The 21,874-nt window shown below is 45.4% G+C and overlaps 1 protein-coding gene across 2 annotated transcripts in view; it reads left to right on the plus strand.

The window, feature by feature from the left end:
- The window catches only part of Ints4 (integrator complex subunit 4), a 60,970-nt gene that overhangs the window by 11,036 nt on the left and 28,060 nt on the right, over positions 1-21,874 (plus strand). For both annotated transcript variants that reach the window (XM_075952459.1, XM_075952460.1), the window contains exons 5-12: positions 6,791-6,976; positions 7,975-8,025; positions 8,944-9,032; positions 10,247-10,367; positions 12,661-12,732; positions 13,262-13,436; positions 15,144-15,349; positions 18,958-19,100. In XM_075952459.1, coding sequence (XP_075808574.1) covers positions 6,791-6,976; positions 7,975-8,025; positions 8,944-9,032; positions 10,247-10,367; positions 12,661-12,732; positions 13,262-13,436; positions 15,144-15,349; positions 18,958-19,100 — 1,043 coding nt within the window. The remainder of the gene's footprint in view (positions 1-6,790; positions 6,977-7,974; positions 8,026-8,943; positions 9,033-10,246; positions 10,368-12,660; positions 12,733-13,261; positions 13,437-15,143; positions 15,350-18,957; positions 19,101-21,874) is intronic.

A 21,874-nucleotide genomic window follows, 5' to 3' on the forward strand; every position in this document is an offset into this window, starting at 1 on the left:
GACCCAGGCTGTTCTAAAACTTGCTCTGTAGACCAGGCTGGCCTCAAACTCACAGAGTGTCATTGCCTATGCCTTCCGAGTGCTGGGATTAGGACGTGGACCACCACACCAACCTGTCCTTACTTTTGATATAGACTACTGCTGTTACTCAAGATGTGGTTTGGGTATTCACTGTTAATGTGGAAATGGTGGTACTTTGTGACCTGACAGAATGCACAACAGGCAACTGGCACCTGGGTGTCCTAAAGTGTGTGTGTGGTTGGGGAGGTGCATTTGCCTGTGTGTGCCCATGGTTGGGGAGGTGCATTTGCCTGTGTGTGCCCGTGATTGGGGAGGCGCATTTGCCTGTGTGTGCCCGTGGTTGGGGAGGTGCATTTGCCTGTGTGTGCCCGTGGTTGGGGAGGTGCATTTGCCTGTGTGTGCCCGTGGTTGGGGAGGTGCATTTGCCTGTGTGTGCCTGTGGTTGGGGAGGTGCATTTGCCTGTGTGTGCCCGTGGTTGGGGAGGTGCATTTGCCTGTGTGTGCCCGTGGTTGGGGAGGTGCATTTGCCTGTGTGTGCCCATGGTTGGGGAGGTGCATTTGCCTGTGTGTGCCCGTGAGTGAGAGGTCCCGCCCAGGTGTCCTTGCCTGGCTGCTCTCTACTTTATTGTTGAGACAAGATCTTTTACTTGGAGTTGTCTCTTCTGGCCTGTGAGCCCCTCGGACCCACCTGTCTGTGCCCTGCTCACCGGGTGCCCCTACAGGGCGGATTGGAACTCGGGTCTCCGCGCTTGTGTGGCAGTCAGTTTATTCACTTAGCCATTGCCCCAGGTCTGCTCGGCAGGCTTTGATGACGACCTTTCGGGAAGGACGTCATCATAGAATTCTGTTTGCTGCCTGAAGGTATGGTTCAGTGTGCTAAGATGGTTCTGTGCTGCTGTTGCCTGGCGGCCTTGATCGGCTAAGGTGTCAGTGCAGACAGATGAGGTGTGGGTAACAGGTGTGACTCACCTTTCAGGGTTGATTCCGTTACCAGTTTGGCTGTGAAAAATGAAGCTTCTATGCTCAGTGTAAATAAGTCACTTTGAAAAACTGATGGTCATTATCTGGGTTTTACTCTTCTGTTCCACTGTCGTATTTTCATGGGTATTTTGAGCATTTCTATGTGGGGCCTTGTGGAGACGTAAGGGTAGGGTTTAACATTTACAAAAATATTTCTCTGTGTGTGGGGGGGACATGCACAGAGGTCAAGTCAATAATTTGTGGAGCTGGTTCTCTCCTCCCAATTTTTTTTGTTTTGCTTTGTTTTGTTTTGTTTTTTTATTTTTTGAGACAGTGTTTCTCTGTAGCTTTGGAGCCTGCCCTGGAACTCACTCTTGTAGCCCAGGCTGGCCTCGAACTCACAGAGATCCGCCTGCCTCTGCCTCCAGAGTGCTGAGATTAAAGGCATGTGCCACCACCACCCAGCTTGGATTTTTTTTTCTGATGAACCATTTGAAAGTAAAACGTCAACACGATGCCTCATTGATCTAGAACACTCGAGTGTATGTTCTGTGAAGACACTGGGAGTGCCTCAGAGTCAGCACTGACCATCCGTATTGATCTAGAACACGTGAGTGTGTGTCCGTGAAGACACTGGGAGTGCCTCAGAGTCAGCACTGACCATCCGTATTGATCTAGAACACGTGAGTGTGTGTCCGTGAAGACACTGGGAGTGCCTCAGAGTCAGCACTGACCATCCGTATTGATCTAGAACACGCGAGTGTGTGTCCGTGAAGACACTGGGAGTGCCTCAGAGTCAGCACTGACCATCCGTATTGATCTAGAACACTTGAGTGTATGTTCTGTGAAGACACTGGGAGTGCCTCAGAGTCAGCACTGACCGTCCGTATTGATCTAGAACACTTGAGTGTATGTTCTGTGAAGACACTGGGAGTGCCTCAGAGTCAGCACTGACCATCCGTATTGATCTAGAACACGCGAGTGTGTGTCCGTGAAGACACTGGGAGTGCCTCAGAGTCAGCACTAACCGTCTGTATTGATCTAGAACACTTGAGTGTATGTTCTGTGAAGACACTGGGAGTCCCTCAGAGTCAGCACTAACCGTCCGTATTGATCTAGAACACTTGAGTGTATGTTCTGTGAAGACACTGGGAGTGCCTCAGAGTCAGCACTGACCGTCCGTATTGATCTAGAACACTTGAGTGTATGTTCTGTGAAGACACTGGGAGTGCCTCAGAGTCAGCACTAACCGTCTGTATTGATCTAGAACACTTGAGTGTATGTTCTGTGAAGACACTGGGAGTCCCTCAGAGTCAGCACTGACCGTCCGTATTGATCTAGAACACTTGAGTGTATGTTCTGTGAAGACACTGGGAGTGCCTCAGAGTCAGCACTGACCATCCGTATTGATCTAGAACACTTGAGTGTATGTTCTGTGAAGACACTGGGAGTCCCTCAGAGTCAGCACTAACCGTCTGTATTGATCTAGAACACTTGAGTGTATGTTCTGTGAAGACACTGGGAGTCCCTCAGAGTCAGCACTAACCGTCCGTATTGATCTAGAACACTTGAGTGTATGTTCTGTGAAGACACTGGGAGTCCCTCAGAGTCAGCACTAACCGTCCGTATTGATCTAGAACACTTGAGTGTATGTTCTGTGAAGACACTGGGAGTCCCTCAGAGTCAGCACTAACCGTCCGTATTGATCTAGAACACTCGAGTGTGTGTCCGTGAAGACACTGGGAGTGCCTCAGAGTCAGCACTGACTGTGCATATTGCTAGTGTGTAAGCTCCAGGCTCTGGGATTTGCCTGCATAAATGTCTCTTAGAGAAAGAATCAAGCACTCTAGAGAGCAAGCTCCAGTACAGCCAGGGCTACGCAGAGAAACCCTGTCTCAAAAATCAAGCCTGGAAGTGGTGGTAGCTTATGCTGGGAGTGGATCTCTGTGAGTTTAAGGACAGCCTAGCCTATAGAGCAAGTTCCAGGACAGCCAAGGCTACTGAGAGAAGCCCTGTCTCAAAAAGGAAAAACAAAGAAATAAAAAGGATAGGTTCAGAGTACCTTTAACTCTCACATGTTAATAGTCATCTTGAGTTTGGAATAATTCCCGAGTATCTTCTTGATTTTATAACTTTGACATTTTGATAACTTAGGAACTATTACTTTGTAGAACATCCTTGAATTTGTATTTGCCTAATGAGTTCTCTTGATTATATTAAAACTGCCTTATCTTTCACAAAAATGCCGTAGCCCTGAAGCAGTCATCACTGCATAGTCTTAGGGATACATTGCTTTAATTGCTCAGTGCTGATGATGTTTACTTTGGCTTTGGTTCACTAGTTCTCTGCTGGCTGCCTTCTCCGCTGTCAAGTTATTCTCTTCCCTTTGAAATTGTGTGTTCTGATGCCAAAGTTTCAGTTTTCATCAGTTTTGAACTTATTATTTCTACTCAGTGGAATGTAATCTCTTACTGTTATTTCTCCAATTTGACTAAGTGGGCAGCTCTTCAAGCTTGTGTGTGTCCTTTTGACTTCTCAACACTGTTGTATAGTAGTTACTTACGGGAGTTACGGGAGATACTCGGACACGTCTGTGCTCTGTCTGCGCTAGCCCTTTTATCGGCTTCTCTCCTGGTGGAGAATCAGTGTCTGGAGATTTGTCTCCTGTGTCTTTCCAGATCCTGCCATATTGCAGTCGGTATCAGCTGTCACTGTCCTGTTTCAGCATCGCAGACTGTGACAGCTGACACTACCTTTGCATGGGCTGTGCTGGACAGGATTGAGCCCACAGCCATGCAAAGCCAGCCAAGTGTTCTGCTGCCGAGCTAAACCCTGGCCTTAGTACTGAAGAGACTCTGTGCCACATCAGAGAGAGAAGGAGACAGTGACAGAGACGTGGAATGGGCAGGGGACGAGAAAGAAGGTGAAGGGGAATGTAGTGCTTATTTCAAATCAGTGACTTCACACAGAGGAAAAAATTAAACATTTTGGACTTGAAGGAAGTAGGTAATTTGTTTCCTTCTTTCCTTCCTTTCTCTCTTTCTTCCCTTCTTCCTCTCTCTCTCTCTCTGTTACTCTGTCTCTCTCTCTGTCTCTCTCTCTGTCTCTCTCTCTGTGTCTGTCTCTGTCTGTCTGTCTCTCTCTCTCTCTCTGTCTCTCTCTCTCTGTCTCTGTCTCTCTCTCTCTCTCTCTCTCTCTCTCTCTCTCTCTCTCTCTCTCTCTCTCTCACACACACACACACACACACACACACACACACACACACACACATCTTGCCATGTGTCCCTGTCTGACCTGGTATTCCTTATGTTGTCTAGCCTGTCTCACTTACGCAGTCCTCCTATCCCAGACTCTGAGTGCTAAGATGACAGGCATGTGCCATCATGCCCAGGTTCTTTGCAGTTTTGACTGTATATTCCATAATTAATTTTGTAATCTTTTTCATCTATTCACTTCTCATTTTTTGTTGTGTGCTATAATATTTTAATATGACTCTCAGCATCATGTTGTACTTCCAAGTACTTCATGTTAAAGTATATTGATAAATATGTTAGAGTATTTTCAGGGTACAGCTATTAACAGTACCTTAATATCGTATCAGTTTTTTATTAATATGGCATTAATTGTACTAAATATACCCTTGGTGGTTTTGTTTTTTATTAGAATCCAAAAGATATACATATTATATGTGGATGGTCTTGAATTTTTTTCAGTCTCTAAGATATTTTGTTTTTGTTCTTTAAATGCCATTGAGTCGTTTGCCTTGTGGAAAGCCTGCAGTCTCGTCTGTTCTGATGCTGTCTTTTTGGTATCATGTCAGTATTAGCAGTATCTTTAGACCAGAGAGGTGGCTCGTTGGGTAAAGTGCTTGTCTTTTGTCCTCAGAACCCATCGTGAGGGGGAAGCACTGACTCCTGGAAGTTGTCCTTTTGTCTTTTGTCCTCAGAACCCATCGTGAGGGGGAAGCACTGACTCCTGGAAGTTGTCCTTTTGTCTTTTGTCCTCAGAGCCCATCGTGAAGGGGGAGCACTGACTCCTGGAAGTTGTCCTTTTGTCTTTTGTCCTCAGAGCCCATCGTGAAGGGGGAGCACTGACTCCTGGAAGTTGTCCTTTTGTCTTTTGTCCTCAGAGCCCATCGTGAAGGGGAAGCACTGACTCCTGGAAGTTGTCCTTTTGTCTTTTGTCCTCAGAGCCCATCGTGAAGGGGGAGCACTGACTCCTGGAAGTTGTCCTTTTGCTTCCGCATCCGTGCTGTGGCACGCACGCCAAGCTCACATGTGACATCCCACATAAGATTAGGGAGAAGCAACAGCATCAAGGACAGTATCATCTTTACAAGATCCCACATTCTTCTGCAGGGCCTCACTTTGTAGTGAGACCTGCTGGCCTGGAACGCGCTCTGTAGCCCAGGCTGGCCTAGAACTCGCTGTGTAGACAAGGCTGGCCTAGAACTTACTTTTTAGACCAGGCTGGTCTAGAATTTGCTCTGTAGCCCAGGCTGGCCTAGAACTCACTCTTTAGACCAGGCTGGTCTAGAATTTGCTCTGTAGCCCAGGCTGGCCTAGAACTTGCTGTGTAGACCAGGCTGGCCTCTGATCACATAACTCCACCTGTCTCTGCCTTCTGAGTGCCACCACACTTGGTCATATAGTTGGTTTCTTTATTTGGTTCTTGTATTCAGTTTGTGAGAGTTCACTGAGCCATAAACTCAAGATTATTTTCATATTTCTCTATGACTGTTAAAAGTTTTTAAAATTGAGTTTTGTGAGTGATACTCTTGTGAAGGACAGGAGCTTAACACCAGTGTTGGGCAGCTTATAGCCACATGTAACTCTAGCCTCATGACACCCTCTTCTGGACTCTTTGGGCATCCTCGCTCACATGTGCATGCACACACAGCACACACACACACACTCGCGTGCATATACACACATACATACACACAATTTGTAAAAATAAAAGTAAATTTAAAGAGTTCTTAAATTTAAATTTTCTTAAATAATTCTATTATATACTGGTTAGTTTTTAAATTTTTACTTATGTATTTTATGTACAGGAGTATTTTGTCTGCACGTATCTATGTATTATATGTATGCCTGTGCCTGTGGAGTCTAGAAGAGGTACTGTATTCCTTGGGACTGGAGTTATAGGCAGCTTTGAGCTGGGAATTGAACCTAGGACATCTAGAAGAGCAGCAGTGTTTTGACCATCTCTCCAACCCCCACGTTTTTACATTTTTATTTGTATTATAATTTGGTAGTAGAGCTGGGTGTTGTGGTGCACTCCTTTAATCCCTGCACCTGGGAAGCAGAGGCCAGCAGATCTCTGTTAGTTCAAGACTACCCTGGTGTACATAAGTTCCAGGTCAGCTGTGTCTTCATAGTGAGACTCAAATAAACCTGATAGTAAGTAAAATGTAGAGAGATTTTAAAGTAGCGGTTTGTACAAGGCAGAGTGCCAGCTGTTGGAAATACAAACTGCGGGGGGAGAAAACAAAGGAGCCTCTTGTTTTCTGAAGACAACCTGAGTTCAGTGCCTCCTTAAAGGGAAAAGAGTTATCCTCCTGCATCCACACGTGGATCGTGGCACCGCTCGTATCCCTCCCAGTTACATGTGTAAATAATAAATAATTTAATGAAAGCTTCATTTGGGGGAAGAAGATGAATCCTTGGGCGAAGCAATGTCACACAGCAGTGAGAACTCTGAGACGGCAGTGGTCTCCAGGGCCGGTGGAGTGAGCTTTCCCCAGTTTTTGGTTTGTTTTTCAAGATGTCATAATCATATTCTTTCTCTTCCTCTCCTTTTGTAGCACCTGACAGATACATCCCATGGTGTAAGAAATAAGTGCCTGCAGTTACTTGGCAAACTTGGCTCTTTGGAGAAAAATGTCACAAAAGATGCTGAAGGCTTAACTGCCAGAGATGTCCAGAAGATTATCGGGGACTACTTTAGTGACCAGGACCCACGTGTCAGAACAGCAGCTATAAAAGCCATGGTAAACATAATTAAAACAAAAAAAAAAGTAACCGGGGACAGTTCCATTTCCTTTGTTTTTTTGTTTTCTTTTTGTTTTGTTTTTTCAAGATGGGGTTTCTCTATGAATCTATGTAGCCCTGGCTGTCCTGGAACTCACTCTGTAGATCTTGTCTACCTCCGCCTCCCAAGTGCTGGGATTAAAGGCGTGAACCACCATTGCCCAGCTCGCGCTCTCTCTCTCTCTCTCTCTCTCTCTCTCTCTCTCTCTCTCTCTCTCTCTCTCTCTCTCCTTCTCTCTCTCCCTCCCTCCCTCTGTCTCTGTCTCTGTCTCTGTCTCTGTCTCTCTCTCTCTCAGTAGGGACTGACTTTGTAGCCCTAACTGGCCTTGAACTTGGGTCTGTCCTCTTGCTTTAGCCTCACACCTGGTTCATCTCAAGATTATGCCATATGCTACTTTGGATATATTCTGAAATCCCCTAGTGCACTCCTTATTGGTGGTGGCCTTATAGAACTGAAGACACAGGTTCCCGTATGCCAAGTGTGCTTTTCTTTTGGCTCCTTTGGGCCCCTTCATCTCTATCTCTGAAGGAAGGAAGATAGAATCTGTGTCGGAGCTCTCCTTCAGCTCTCCTGGTTCCAGCAGGAAGGCGTGTGACTTGGTTTTATGGACAGTAGGCATCCCCTAGGTGGCCCTTCCGAAAGGGCGATGAGATCCGAGGGAAGTTGCCGTGACCGTTTGTTCCCTGGGGTTCTTTCTCCTTGGACCCAGGACTTTGTAAATGCTAGGCAAGTATTCTACCACTGAGCTGCAAGCCCGGCCTTCTCCCTTTTCTTTCTCACCATTATTTTATGCTTCTCTAACATTTTTGAGATTGTCCTTGGGTTGGAGTTAAGTATCTGAGTGTTTATGTAGGAAATGTCTTTATTGAGTACTGATTCTGTTAGTCTGATCTGACGTGATACCCTTGGGAATGTGTGGAGATGCTGGGGAGACTTAACTGCATTTTTATTCTCTAGCTGCAGCTCCATGAAAGAGGACTGAAGCTACACCAGACGATTTATAATCAGGTACCTTCAGGTGATTGGTGGCTTTCTGGAAGGGGAGGAGGGTCATGAAGTTGGGGGGGTGGGTCTTGCACCATTTCTCAGAATTTGAACTCATGAGGGTGATCAGTGGCCACATATGTTGGGGTGGCTGTGAAGCTATATCTAAAACATACTTTTGAGAGCAATATGGGATATATATGTAATTAAATAGTGCTAATGCATGTAAAAAGACTTGTCTGTGCATGAATACTAAACACATGGAGAAAGTATGATTAAAAGTAAGGAAAGTGGGCTGGGGATGTAACTCTGTGGTAAAAAGCCTGCCTAGCATGCCCAAGGTCCTGGGTTCAGTTACGTTCTAAAAAGTAATAATAATTAGGGCAAGTTTTAGTCTTCCTGATCTCTCTTTGGCTGGGCCATAGTCCACATCAGTTCTGGCACCAGTGTGGTAAACTGGAATGTTTCTGGAGGGTGACACCACAGATCATATGAGCAGATGGCACGTGAGTGTAGTATCGGATTATAAACAGGAAAAAGGCGTGATGGAGTGGTGGACAGGCTGTTTGACAGCTTAAACAGATGCCTTAGAATGTGATGTTTCTGCTGGAGGATAATTGAGTGAGTCTAGGGATCAGCAGGCTAAATCCACGCTCAGGTTTTGTTAGCTTACTGCCTGACTTCATCTCTGGGACTGATGTGTACATGCCGCTGTAGTACTCTGACTTCACTCGTTGGATGTTATCTAGATGTCTGTCCCCTGTGTGGTTCTGCTTTCCTCATGGGGCGTGGTAGTATACCTGAGATTACGAACGCCGAGATTCCTTTGTTAGGCGGGGGTTTAAGGAATGAGAAGCACCCTTACCCTGCCATCCTGTCTTCACTTGGGAAGTATTTGGAATCACCCTGAGAACAAAGACTGACGGCACTCCTCCTTTGCAGGCCTGTAAGCTGCTGTCTGATGACTACGAGCAGGTGCGCAGTGCTGCGGTGCAGCTCATCTGGGTTGTCAGCCAGCTCTACCCCGAGAGGTCAGCACACAAAAGCTACCTGCAGAAAAGTGGGAATAGAGGGGGCGGGCACAGGCCTTGGCTGCAGACTACCATGCACTGTGTACTGTGTGAAAGGAGCCTTTGGGTCCCTGCATCCTCATCTGCAACTGAAGGAACTGAACTGTGTCTCTCAAGTGCCTCTCTATCATTTTTTTTGAAATAGGCAGATATGCCGGGTGATGGTGGCTCACGCCTTAAATCCCAGCACTCAAGAGGCAGAGTCAGAGGCAGGCAGATCTCTGTGAGTTCAAGGCCAGCCTGGTCTACAAGAGGTAGTTCCAGGACAGGCTCCAAAGCTACAGAGAAACCCTGTCTCGAAAAAACAAAACAAAACAAAACAAAAAAAACAAAAAACAAACAAAAAAAAAGGCAGATAGATAGAGAATGAGAATAAGATTTTGGTGTAGTTTGATTTAGGCCAAATGTCATAAGTAAAAGATACCAGGTATGTATGTTTGTGGGCATGTGTGCCACATGCATGTGGAGAGCAGAGGACACGGTGTAGGAATCATTTCTCCTTCCACCATGGAGATTCTGGGGGTGAAGCTCAGGTGGTCAGGTGGCAACAAGCACCCTTACTTTCTGAGCCATCTACTGGCTCTGGCTTAAAATATTTTCATAGCACTGAAATTATTCACAGTGATTCCTCGAGATGGAGATTTATATTTATTCTATTTAATAGAAGGGTATTTTCTGTAGGAGAAAAAGGGGTGGTCATTTCCTTTGCATTAAACTGTTATCCAGAATTGGAAAGCCGGAATGGATTGATAAACCTGTAGGAATGAGCTCCATTTATAGTTATTGGGGTGTCTCTCTCTCTCTCTCTCTCTCTCTCTCTCTCTCTCTCTCGCACTCGCACACACACATCTATCTAGAATTAACTTTATTCGGATTCAGGTGTATAGTTCTGTGTTATGTAGGTGCTAGGGATTGAATGAGGGCTAGCACGCACTCTACCACCGACCTGTAACCCTTCCCCCAGCAAGTTCTTGGTTTCTTCATGAATCTGAAAACCGAACGCACTGAAAGTTTGCAGTGCAACTGAAAGCTGCTGGATGTTCTCCCTGGGTGTGGGTGGTGTCTTCAGTCGAGGATTTCCTACATATGGTTTTCATTGGTCTCCTCAGAGCACCGAGCCTGCAGGCTCATGTTTTGTCATATGTGGTTTCTCCCCACCTTTTTTTTTTATTTAGTATTGTTCCAATACCTTCCTCTAATGAAGAAATTCGCTTAGTTGATGATGCATTCGGGAAAATTTGCCACATGGTCAGTGATGGCTCCTGGGTAGTTCGTGTTCAAGCGGCAAAGCTATTGGTAAGTTACAGTTTCTTTTTCTATTTTTTTTCAGACTTATTTACTTATTAATGTGTGCAGTATTCTGTCTACATGTATGCTTGTATGCCAGACCTCATTACAGATGGTTGTGAGCCACCATGTGGGTGCTGGGAATTCAACTCAGGACCTCTGGAAGAGCAGGCAATGCTCTTAACCGCTGAGCCATCTCGGCAGCCCAAGTTACACTTTCTTTAATGAACACAATGCTTGTTAATTTTTACAGACATTTTGAGAAACTGTAGATAGGGTCAGATATGTTGTATTTTTAGAAACCCCATAATTTCTCCAATAGCTTACCCCCCTCCTTTTTTATGCTGTACGCTTCATTACTGTGTTTATTTGTGCAAATAGGACTTACAAAGCAAGCATCGGTTCACACTCTAGGCCTGGACTGTGATACTACCATACCCACTTGCCTGCAAAAGTTCTGGGCATGAGGCGGGGTCAGTGAACAAACACATGTGAAAAGGAAAGGTAGCTAAACCCTTTCCACTCAAGATCAAGAGCACTCAATGTCCTTTGCCATGTGGAGCCAGGGACTGAACTCAGGGCTACAGACTTGATGGTAAATGTCCTACCCAGTGAACTATCTCATTAGCCCATAAATTTTAGTTTTCTTGCCTATAAAATAAAAAATGTAATACCAGATTGAGAGTTTAAAAGGGTTAAAGATTGCCTACAGAAAGTATATCTATGAGTGTGTGTGTGTGTGTGTGTGTGTGTGTGTGTGTGTGTGTGTGTTTCTAGCTGGGCGGTGATGGTACACACCTTTAATCTTAGCACTGAGGAGGCATAGGCAGGCAGATCTTTCTGTTGAACCAGCCTGATCTAGAGTGGGTTCCAGGACAGTCAGGGCTAAACAGAGAAGCCCTTTCTCAAAAAACCAAAAATAAATAAATGGCCGGGCGATGGTGGCGCACGCCTTTAATCCCAGCACTCGGGAGGCAGAGGCAGGCGGATCTCTGTGAGTTCGAGACCAGCCTGGTCTACAGAGCTAGTTCCAGGACAGGCTCCAAAGCCACAGAGAAACCCTGTCTCGAAAAACCAAAAAAAAAAAATAAATAAATAAATAAATAAATAAATAAATAAATAAATGAATAAACAAATAAGGTGTGTTTCTATATAAGAGGCATAACTATGTGTAAATATGTACATTTATGAATGCTAATATATATGACTAAAAGCCTAGTTGTCTAGAAATGTTATAGATAGTAGCAACTGTAATTGCCAGTGTTGTTAGCAAGATTGGATTATTAATCACTTTTTAATACAAACACAGTTACTTAATTTGGAGCTGTGTAGATTTAAAGTCATTAAAGCAGGGTTATAGCGATGGGTCAGGGAAGCGGCTGAGCTTGTTGAGTTACGGGATGGGTATGAATTGACTAGAATAGAAGGGGAAGAAGACAGAGGTAACGAGTAATACTGTGTTACGCGTGCTAATAGGCCAGACAGAAAACCTACCAGTGGTGGTGAGATGTGTGATAGGATAAAGCTTGAGGAGAAAGCAGGTTCCTCAGAGGTTAAAATGAAACAATAAGGTGTTAGAATTGTCTGTGCTGCACAAAAATGAAAAATTCCATTCCTCATTATAGTAAAACAAAAAAATTCCACACATAGGTTGTATTGGAAATTGAAGACCATTCGAAAGAGATTGGGTTATTATTATTATTCATAACTCCTCAAAGAGGTCTTTTTGGTCTCCCAAAGTGTGACTGCCAAGTATATAGGAAGGATAGAATAAGAAGGAATGGAAGTTAGGCCTGCTGGGAAGTGGAAACATGAGCATCAGGAGTTCAAGACCAGCCTCTAGTAGATAGTGTGTTCCAGCCTGGGCTCTATGAGACCTTGACCAAAAAGAAGGAAGGAAGAAATGGAAAAAGACAGTGAGGAAGGATGACCAAACCAAAAGGTTCTTGGAACTTAGGTTTATATTCCAGCTCTGGAATTTGTGATGTTAGTTACTTAATATTTGCATGCCCCTTCCCCATGCATAAAATAGTGGCATTTACTTCATAGTGTGCTACTGAGGATTAAATGGGTTGAGATCGGTAGAAAACTTTCAGAACAATTCGTAGAACAGAGTAATTTCTACCTAAGTCAGAGGTAGCTTCTATTACTGTTGTTCATATTTTTTACAGTATATTCCTGATGATTTAGAACCTATAGGCATCTTTACTGGCAAGAATCATGTTACCTCTATGCATTTCCTTGTAAACTTTGAATGTTAAGGTGATGGCTAGAATATGCTTTGGGTTCTTTCTTTTTACAGGGCTCTATGGAGCAAGTCAGTTCTCATTTCCTGGAGCAGACTCTTGACAAGAAGCTGATGTCAGATCTAAGGGTAACTTGAACTCTTTGTTTACACTGGGTTTCTATAATCGATATCAGTGTAGATATATGGTGGGTGGTATTGATTTAATTTAGCAGTTCATGTATTTGCTGCATTAATATAGGTTACTAGATTATATTTTAATTCAAAATCACAGTACCAAATTACAAGCTACATCATGAATTTCATTCTGTAAAATAATTTGTAAAGGTTATGTTAAACCAAAAAGAGGTAGGATTTACTTTCTGCTCCTTAGACACTGCTGGAGACAGTGTTTGAAGAGGCACTGCTCTTGCCTGGCTCTCTGGCTCTCCTTTTTGATGTCTAATGTAAGCACAACCACCTGTCCAGTCAACACTTTGTCTAGGTTACTGGAAACTATTACAGACTTGTGAACTTTTGTCTCATTTTAAGTTGGGTTTGCATTTCTCTGCTCTGAACTGTCTGGTTTCTCCAAGAGCAGTTTTGTTGCCTACTTTCTCTCGGCTTTAGGTGCACCTTGGTGTTCTTGGCAAGTAGTAATTATCGTCATCTTCTACAGAGGAAACGCACTGCACACGAGCGTGCCAAGGAACTCTACAGCTCAGGAGAGTTTTCCAGCGGCAGGAAATGGGGAGATGATGCTCCCAAGGAAGAAATAGATACAGGGGCTGTGAACTTGATAGAGTCAGGAGCGTGTGGAGCCTTTGTCCATGGGCTGGAAGATGAGATGTACGGTAAGTACGGCTTTGATCACCAGTAGCCCTCGTAGTAGTCCTCGCATGCTTTGCTTTGTGCCAGGGTAGGAGAGGACGAGCGAGGCCGAGACATCTGTCCTGCCGTACGGCTCCGCAGGTGCAGGTGCTTCCCACACGAGCTTGGAGACCTGAGCATGAGCTCCAGAGCCTGCATAAAAGGTGGGAGGAGAGCTCTGACTCCACAACCGTCCTTTCACCTCTACACACAGATAAAATTTATAAAGTGTATCTTTTCATTTAGCCTTTCCTTTCGAGACAGGGTTTCTCTGTGGCTTCGGAGCCTGTCCTAGTACTAGCTCTTCTAGACCAGCCTGGCCTCGAACTCACAGAGATCCTCCTGCTTCTGTTTCCTGAGTGTTGGGGTTAAAGGCGTGCACCACCACCTCCCTCATTTAGCCTTTTGATCACTGTGTAAAGAACCTACTATGAAGGAGAGGCTGAGGCCAAGCAGTATGATGCAGTGGTTAAATTCAGATGTCAGCGTCCTATAAAATGGGGATGGTGATGATAATAAGCTTCTTTCCAAGCTATAGAAATTAAATTAGATTCCATGTGCATAAAACACTTGGCATGATGCATGATCTATTTGTAATAAGTACTTATTAATAAAAGTCTTATTAATAATAATATTTAGTTACTCAGTAAGACAACAGGATTTCAATTCAGTTGTGACCACAAAATCTTTCTTCTATCTTCCTTTTGTTTTTGTGAAAATTTTTGTGTCATATTATCTGTCTGTCTGTCTGTCTGTCTGTCTGTCTGTCTGCCTGCCTGCCTGCCTGCCTGCCTGCCTGCCTGCCTGCCTACCTACCTACCTACCTACCTACCTACCTACCATCTACCTATCTGTCATCACTCAGTCTGTCTAGTGGAGTCTCAGTGTATAGCCCTGGCTCACAGAGATCAGCCTGGGATTAAAGGTGGCATAGCCACTCTTGTCCAGCTGTTACTCCTTTAAAGGTTTTCTGGTTCCACATATGCATACGATCCTGAGGTTTTCTGCAGTGCCCTCTGCACCTCTCCTTCCCGTTGTGTTTCACCGTGAGATGTAGCTTTCCACTTCCCGCTTCTCCCCCTTCAACTCCTTTCCTACCCCTTTCCTGCTCCCTGTCCCGTCTTCCTTTTCTCTCTCTTTTTGTAATTCTAACCTTAGAACAGTTCTGTTAGAGAGGTGAAGGTGTAGCTCAGTTTGCAGAATACATGCATCAGGTCCCTCCACATGGTTTGTGCTGAGTCCTGTCTACATAGGAACAGCAAGTCCCTTAACCACACACAGGATGATGCTAGCCTGGGATTACAGGTGTGAGTGCTGGGGTTTTCTCTTCCCTCGTTGACTTTGTGATAAGTAAATTCATTTTGTCAATTCTTTGCTCTAAGATGGTAGCAGCTAGCATCAGTTACCTAGCACCTGACACTTCAGTGGTTTTCGTGTAGTCGAAACACTGAGATAAGGCGACACCCTGTGAGCAGATGTGTGACTTGATCACGTGCACATGGAGTAAGATGGGCCTTAGTCCTTGGGACACAAAGCCCATGTTTGTGCATCGCTGTGGTGGTGGCAGAAGAAGATGCCACAGGGAGACTCTAGGGTGAGAGGCGAGTAGAGAATAAAAATGCACGTGCGAGAAGGAGTCTGTTTTTCTGGCTCTTGAATAACGTTCAGTTCAATTTGTGTTCATTTGTTAGAGGTTCGCATTGCTGCTGTGGAGGCTCTCTGCATGCTGGCTCAGTCTTCACCCTCCTTTGCTGAGAAGTGCCTTGACTTCCTAGTTGACATGTTTAATGACGAAATTGAGGAAGTGCGTCTGCAGTCCATACATACCATGAGGAAAATCTCTAACAATATCACCCTCCGAGAAGACCAGCTTGATACCGTCCTGGCCGTATTAGAGGTGGGTGTTTCTATTGTCATTTCTTCGTCAGATACCTGTGAGGCCATCCCCCTTTAAAACCAGGGATTGTGTTGGGCACTGGTCAGTACATCAGGTGGCAAAGCTGTGCCTTCGTACCCGACTCCTAAAGTGGGGCTGGAGAGTAGCAGGAAATCTGAGTAAGTTTATTATCTCTGTGACCAGGGAAGGGACTGAAAAGAGCATCTAACTTGAGCTGCTGAGTCAAGGAGACCAAGCACAATGCACCGAGGACATTTTAAGGAGGAAGGGTAGGAGGTGTTTACTGTTGAGGAGGAAGTGGTACCCTTGCCTAGGCAGAAGGAAAACAGTGTGATGGTCTCCAAAGATCCAGAGGCTGGAAAGTATGACAACAGGAATTCAAAGACGTTCACTGCAGTGTAGTGTACAATTGAAGACCTGAAGAGAGGGCAGGGGAGCATCTGTAGACCGGGCAGGGGAGCATTTGTAGATGAGGCAGGGGAGCACCTGTAGATGAGGCAGGGGAGCATTTGTAGATGAGGCAGGGGAGCACCTGTAGATGAGGTGGGGAGCACCTGTAGATGAGGCAGGGAGCACCTGTAGTTTTGTAGAGAAAGAGTAATTTGTCTGAAGCCACATAGTCAGTTACATGGTTGCTTTGGGTATACAAAGACTCACTCCCCAGGCTGTAGAACTCATGGTCTGGAGTTATTTTTCTGAAGTGCCTGGATCTTTTTGTTGTTGTATTTCTAGACAGGGTTTCTCTGTGTAGCCCTGGCTGTCCTGGAACTCACTCTGTAGATCACGCTAGCCTGGAACTCAGAGAGGTCTGGCCTGCCTCTGCCTCCTGAGTGCTGGGATTAAAGGCGTGCGCCACCGCTGCCCAGCTCCATGTCTTTGTGATTCTAAGAAGGCAAATTTATGCTGTTTGTGTTTCCTGTCATCAGAGGCCTTTATTCTTTTTAGTTTCTTGGGTTTTTTGTTTGTTTGTTTATTTGAGACCAGGCCTTACTCTTCCTAGCCTGACTGAACAGAACTCGCTGTGTCCTAGCTGACCTTGAACCCAAGGACATCATTCAGCCTCCTCAGTGATGAGATTACAAACTCTTCTTCACTCTGCTGGTCCTGGCTCCCGCACATTCACTGTCCTGTCAGTGATTGGGACGGTGTCAGAAGCAGATCCCCATTCTCACGGAGCATAATTTCAGTCTCGAGGGGTGAACATTTCAGGTGGTGACAGATCTGTGCAGAAGATAAGCAGTCTAGACGTGTGGGGGTTTTAAGATACATCATGTGGTTACTCAAGCTTCTGAGGAGAGGATCCTTACAGGACAGAGCAGCCTTTCCTGTGCAGACCGAGGCAGAGAACTGCTCCTGGAACAGCTAAGGGACAACAGAGTAAGAAGTTCAGTCTTGGTGGAACCTGTTGAGAAAGGAGAGGTCGTGAAGTGGATAGGCAGGGGCAAGCGGCTTGTGCGCCCTGAATCTCACTCTAAGCATTATGGGAAATTGTTGTGCAGAGAAGATGACTATAGACTTGCCTCTCTTTCAGCTTTCCTCATTCTTAAAGCCTTTATGGAATTTATAGCAGATACATTGTTACATCCTGTCAATCATTTGGTGCATATTAAATACCAGTCCCACGTGTCTCCCCTTTAGTCTTCTTAGTTTATCATGTCTAGCAGGTTGGTCTGTCTTATCTCCCTGATGAGCTCATTAACTCTGTAGTGGAGTCTCTAGTGATTCCTTTTGTTATGTTCTTTTCAGGCTCCACCTGGTGACGTAGTCATAGTGAGTGCATAGCAGGTATTTCCAGAAACAAACCTGCACAAGTTAGTCCTAAAACTGGCTATTATATAGTGCCTAAGAAAGACATCAGTACAGCTTCCTGCTGTCAGCAGTGGAGATTCACTCATCTGGGAAACGTTACCTTGTGGTTAAGTTGACAGTGTTTAGAGTCAGGCAGATCTGAGTCAGCTCCTCAGTCCCTCTCTTCAGTCTTTACTTTGTCTGTTGTGTGCCAGGCACTGCTGTAGGGGAGTTAAGACAGTGAGTGGAAGCCATGGTCCTGCTCTTATGGGAATACAGCAGTCAGGAAAAGGATCTAAAGTTGAACTCAAAGAGGAAGGAACTAGGCACCATTTTTGCAAGGCTGTCCACGGTGGAAGAACATTCGAGGCAGAAGAGGAGCAGATTAGACCTGTGGAGAATGGTACAGCCGTGACGTGTGTGTGTCGTGTGCCGTGACGTGTGTGTGTCGTGTGTGTGTCGTGTGCTGTGACGTGTGTGTGTCGTGTGTGTGTCGTGTGTGTGTCGTGTGCTGTGATGTGTGTGTGTCGTGTGCTGTGACGTGTGTGTGTCGTGTGCTGTGACGTGTGTGTGTCGTGTGCCGTGACGTGTGTGTGTCGTGTGTGTGTCGTGTGCTGTGACGTGTGTGTGTCGTGTGCCGTGACGTGTGTGTGTCGTGTGTGTGTCGTGTGCCGTGACGTGTGCTGTGACGTGTGTGTGTCGTGTGCCGTGACGTGTGCTGTGACGTGTGTGTGTCGTGTGCCGTGACGTGTGTGTGTCGTGTGCTGTGACGTGTGCTGTGACGTGTGCTGTGACGTGTGTGTGTCGTGTGTGTGTCGTGTGTGTGTCGTGTGCTGTGATGTGTGTGTGTCGTGTGCTGTGACGTGTGTGTGTCGTGTGCTGTGACGTGTGTGTGACGTGTGCTGTGACGTGTGCTGTGACGTGTGTGTGTCGTGTGCCGTGACGTGTGCTGTGACGTGTGTGTGTCGTGTGCTGTGACGTGTGTGTGTCGTGTGCTGTGACGTGTGCTGGAGGGAGGGGCAGCTCATGCAGTCTTGCTGCTCATCTGTTGGTCTGTATGGCCACACAGATGTCCACACTGTTTTATATATGATATTATATGCCTTTATGGTTTTTGTTCCTTTAATTATAAAACACTCACTTCATCCTAATGGTCTTTCTTTTTTAAACTTGTTCCCCCTCCTTTAGTATGGGTTCTGTTATATGTCTCAGGCCGCCCTCAAAGTCATGATCTACCTGTGACTCTCAAGTGCTGGGACTGCAGGTGTGTGAGACCACATTCAGCATGACAGTTGTCATGGAAGGTTTCAGACAGGGAGGAAATGGAAGGTTAAAGAGCAAAAGGCCGGGCATGGTGGGTCAAGGCTGTAATCCCAGTACTTAGGAAGAAGAGGCAGGAAGATCAAGAGTTCAGGGTGAACCTGGACTATATGAGACCCTGCCTCAAAACATGGAGAAGCCAGGTGAGGTAGTGCATGCCTTTAATTCCAGCTCTGAGGAGGCTGAAGCAGTTGGGTCTCTATAATTCGAGGTTAACGTGGTCTACATAACAAGGTCTAGACCTACCAAGACTACGTAGTGAGTGAGACCGTGCCTCATAAATAAACAAGCAAACAAACAAACAGAAAGAAAATAGAAGAAGGCAAGGCCCCTTCTTAGATCAATAAAATGAGGTCTTTCCCTGGAATTTTAGTTAGCAAATTTCTAAATATTTTTTCGAATGCACACCCTATGTGGAAAGGTAGTTATAGACAGGGGAAGGTAGGTGGAGCCTGAGTTTGCTAGCAATCTCTATTGTTAATTATTTCCTTTCTTTTAAGGACTCGTCCAGGGATATTAGAGAGGCCCTCCACGAACTCTTGTGCTGTACCAACGTTTCAACGAAGGAAGGCATTCATCTTGCCCTGGTGGAGCTGCTAAAAAACCTAACCAAGTACCCTACCGACAGGGACTCCATATGGAAGTAAGGGCACTTACCTCGTTTACCGAGTCCGTCATACGGTAATAACCAATTGTACCGCTTACATGATTAGGTGCGGCCCTCAATTTCACCTCTGATAGACGCTTGGTTCATCTTTTTTTATTTGGTTTTTCAAGACAAGGTTTCTTTGTGTAGTCCTGGCTGTGCTGGAATTCACTCTGCCTCAGACTCCACCTGCCTCTAATTTCTGAGTGCTGGGATTAAAGGCATGTGCTACCATCACCTGGCTAACTTTTCCGAACTCTTAAAAATCTGCTTCCTAAAATGAATATCCCATATCAGGTTCCCACCCATCCACCTGGTAAATATGTCGGGTAAGGTCAGACTTTAGGGTTGGAGAGCTGACGCCGAGGTTCCCTTTTCTCGTACACTGCCCTTGTCTGTCTGCACATGACCAGCACTACAGCCATCAGCATTGCGCTCAGGCAGAGCTGGCACTTGACCTACAAACAAAAAATTCTATTTGATCTACGAGTAGAAATTTCAGTTTTTTCTCCACTAGCTTCACTGGCTTCAGCCACACTATTAATACTGTTTATTAATCTCTCTCTCTCTCTCTCTCTCTCTCTCTCTCTCTCTCTCTCTCTCTCTCCCCCCCCTCCCTCCCACCCTCCCTCCCTCTCTCTCTCTCTCTCTCTCTCTCTCTATATATATATATATATATATATATATATATATATATATACACACACATATATATGTATGTATGTATGTATACATACCTGTATATGTGCACTGTATATGTGCAATATAAAATATATGTTTCAGGGTTTTACATATTTCACTGGACTTATCTGATGAAGTCATTCCAAAAGGGGGATTCATGTTAAAAGAAAAACTACTGAGCTGGCGAGATGGCTCAGCAGTTAAGACCACTGGTTGCTCTTCCTGAGGTCCTGAGTTCAATTCCCGGCAACCACACGGTGGTTCACAACCATCTGTAATGAAATGTGGTGCCCTCTTCTAGCACAAAGTTGAACATGCAGATAGAGCACTCATATACATTAAACAACAAACAAATAAATAAAAGTTTTTTGGAAGTGGGGAGAAAAAGGAAAAACTGCTAGGTTGGCTGTGGTAGCGCATGCCTTTAATACCAGCAGAGGCTGGTGGATCTCTGAGTTCTAGGCCACCCTGGTCTACAGACTAAGTTTCAGGACAATCAGAACTACACAGAGAAACCATATTTGACAAAACAAAAAAGAAAAGAAAAGGAAAACTCTTAAGGACTACCCGTGGGTTAAGTAAGGTGCTGGAAGGTATGTGCACATAGGCCTCTATTGATGTCAGTGTTGGGTAGATGGTAGAGAGCCTGTCTTTGCCGTGTGGTAGCCAGGCAGTCTGCCACCCCGCCACATCCTCAGCTCCTGGCAGATGCAGGCTGTGGTGTCTCATTCTAGATCACGTTTTAAAAATTGCAGTTTGTATTTTTGTGTTTGTGTGTGTGTGTGCGCGCGCGCACCATCGTGAGTGTGGGAGGGCCAAGGGACAGCTGTGGGCGTCATTCTCTTCTTCCACCACGTGGTTCTGGGGATTGAACTTGGATTGTATTTCAGTGGCTGTAGATCACAGTTCTCATGACCGCTTTTCTGTTTACCGTTTCCCTGTGTTTGTGCAGCCCGATTAAGCTCAGTTCAGCATGGGGTGGATGCATGGTGGGTCCCAGCTCTGTTGGGAAGTGCGGGACCCACAGTGAAGGATGGCCGCACGGTGGAAGCTGTCATTGGGAGATGTTTGTATTAAATAAGATTTGTCGGGGCTGGAGAGCTGGCCTAGCAGTTTAGAGCCCTTTGTACTTCCTTGGGACTTGGCTTCTATTCCCGGCACCCACATGGTGCTCACAGCTGTCTGCACTCCAGTCCTCGGGCGTCTGGTGCCCTCGTGTGGCCTCCGGGGTCCTTGGTGCATGGTCATCCATGTAGTCAGAGCAGCCCATGCACATGAAACCATTTAAAAAAAAATAAGCAGAAACAAACAGAAACAAAAGTTTGAGTAAAATATAAAAATAAAAAATATTTGTGACTTGGCACTTGTGACTCACTCCCAGCACTTGGGAGGCAGAGGCAGGCAGATCTGAGTCCGAGGCCAGTGTGTTCTACAGAGTTACTTCCAGGACAGCTAGGGCTGTGTAGAAAGACCTTATCTTAAAACTCCAAAAGAAACAAAAGAAGAACTATGATGCTGAAAAAGTACTTTCTGGTTTTTTTGTTTGTTTTGCTTTGTTTTTTTTTTTTAAACAAATGGTCCCTAAAGCCTTTTTTGTTTTTATGGTATTTTTTTTTGAATGTATGTGAGGGTTTTGTCTACATGTGTGTATATCCCATGTAACCCTGGTGTCAGAAGAGAGTGTCAGATCTCCTGGAACTAGAGTTGCAGATGGTTGTAAGCTTCATTGTGGGTGCTGATAAACTCAGGTCCTCTGAGAGAAGAGATGCTCTAACCAGCCCCGGTCCTGGTGTTTCCTCTCTTCTGCCAGTCCATCTGAGTCCTGGCGCGCACGCGTGTGTGTGTGTGTGTGTGTGTGTGTGTGTGTGTGTGTGTAAGTCAGTGTTGGGTATCTTCCTCAGTGTTGCTTCCACTTTATGTAAAATTTTAAAATTATTTTATATATTGATGTTTTGCCAGTATGTATGTATGTCTCCATACCACGTGCATGGCTGGTGCCCTTAGAGGTCCTTAAAATTCCTGGAACTGGAAGGTGCCCTGTGGGTGCTGGACTCAAACCCTGAGTTGTCTGGAAGAGCAGCCAGTACTTT

The sequence above is a fragment of the Microtus pennsylvanicus genome, chromosome 18 (genome assembly GCF_037038515.1).
Source record: "Microtus pennsylvanicus isolate mMicPen1 chromosome 18, mMicPen1.hap1, whole genome shotgun sequence".
In the NCBI taxonomy this organism is placed as follows: domain Eukaryota; kingdom Metazoa; phylum Chordata; class Mammalia; order Rodentia; family Cricetidae; genus Microtus; species Microtus pennsylvanicus.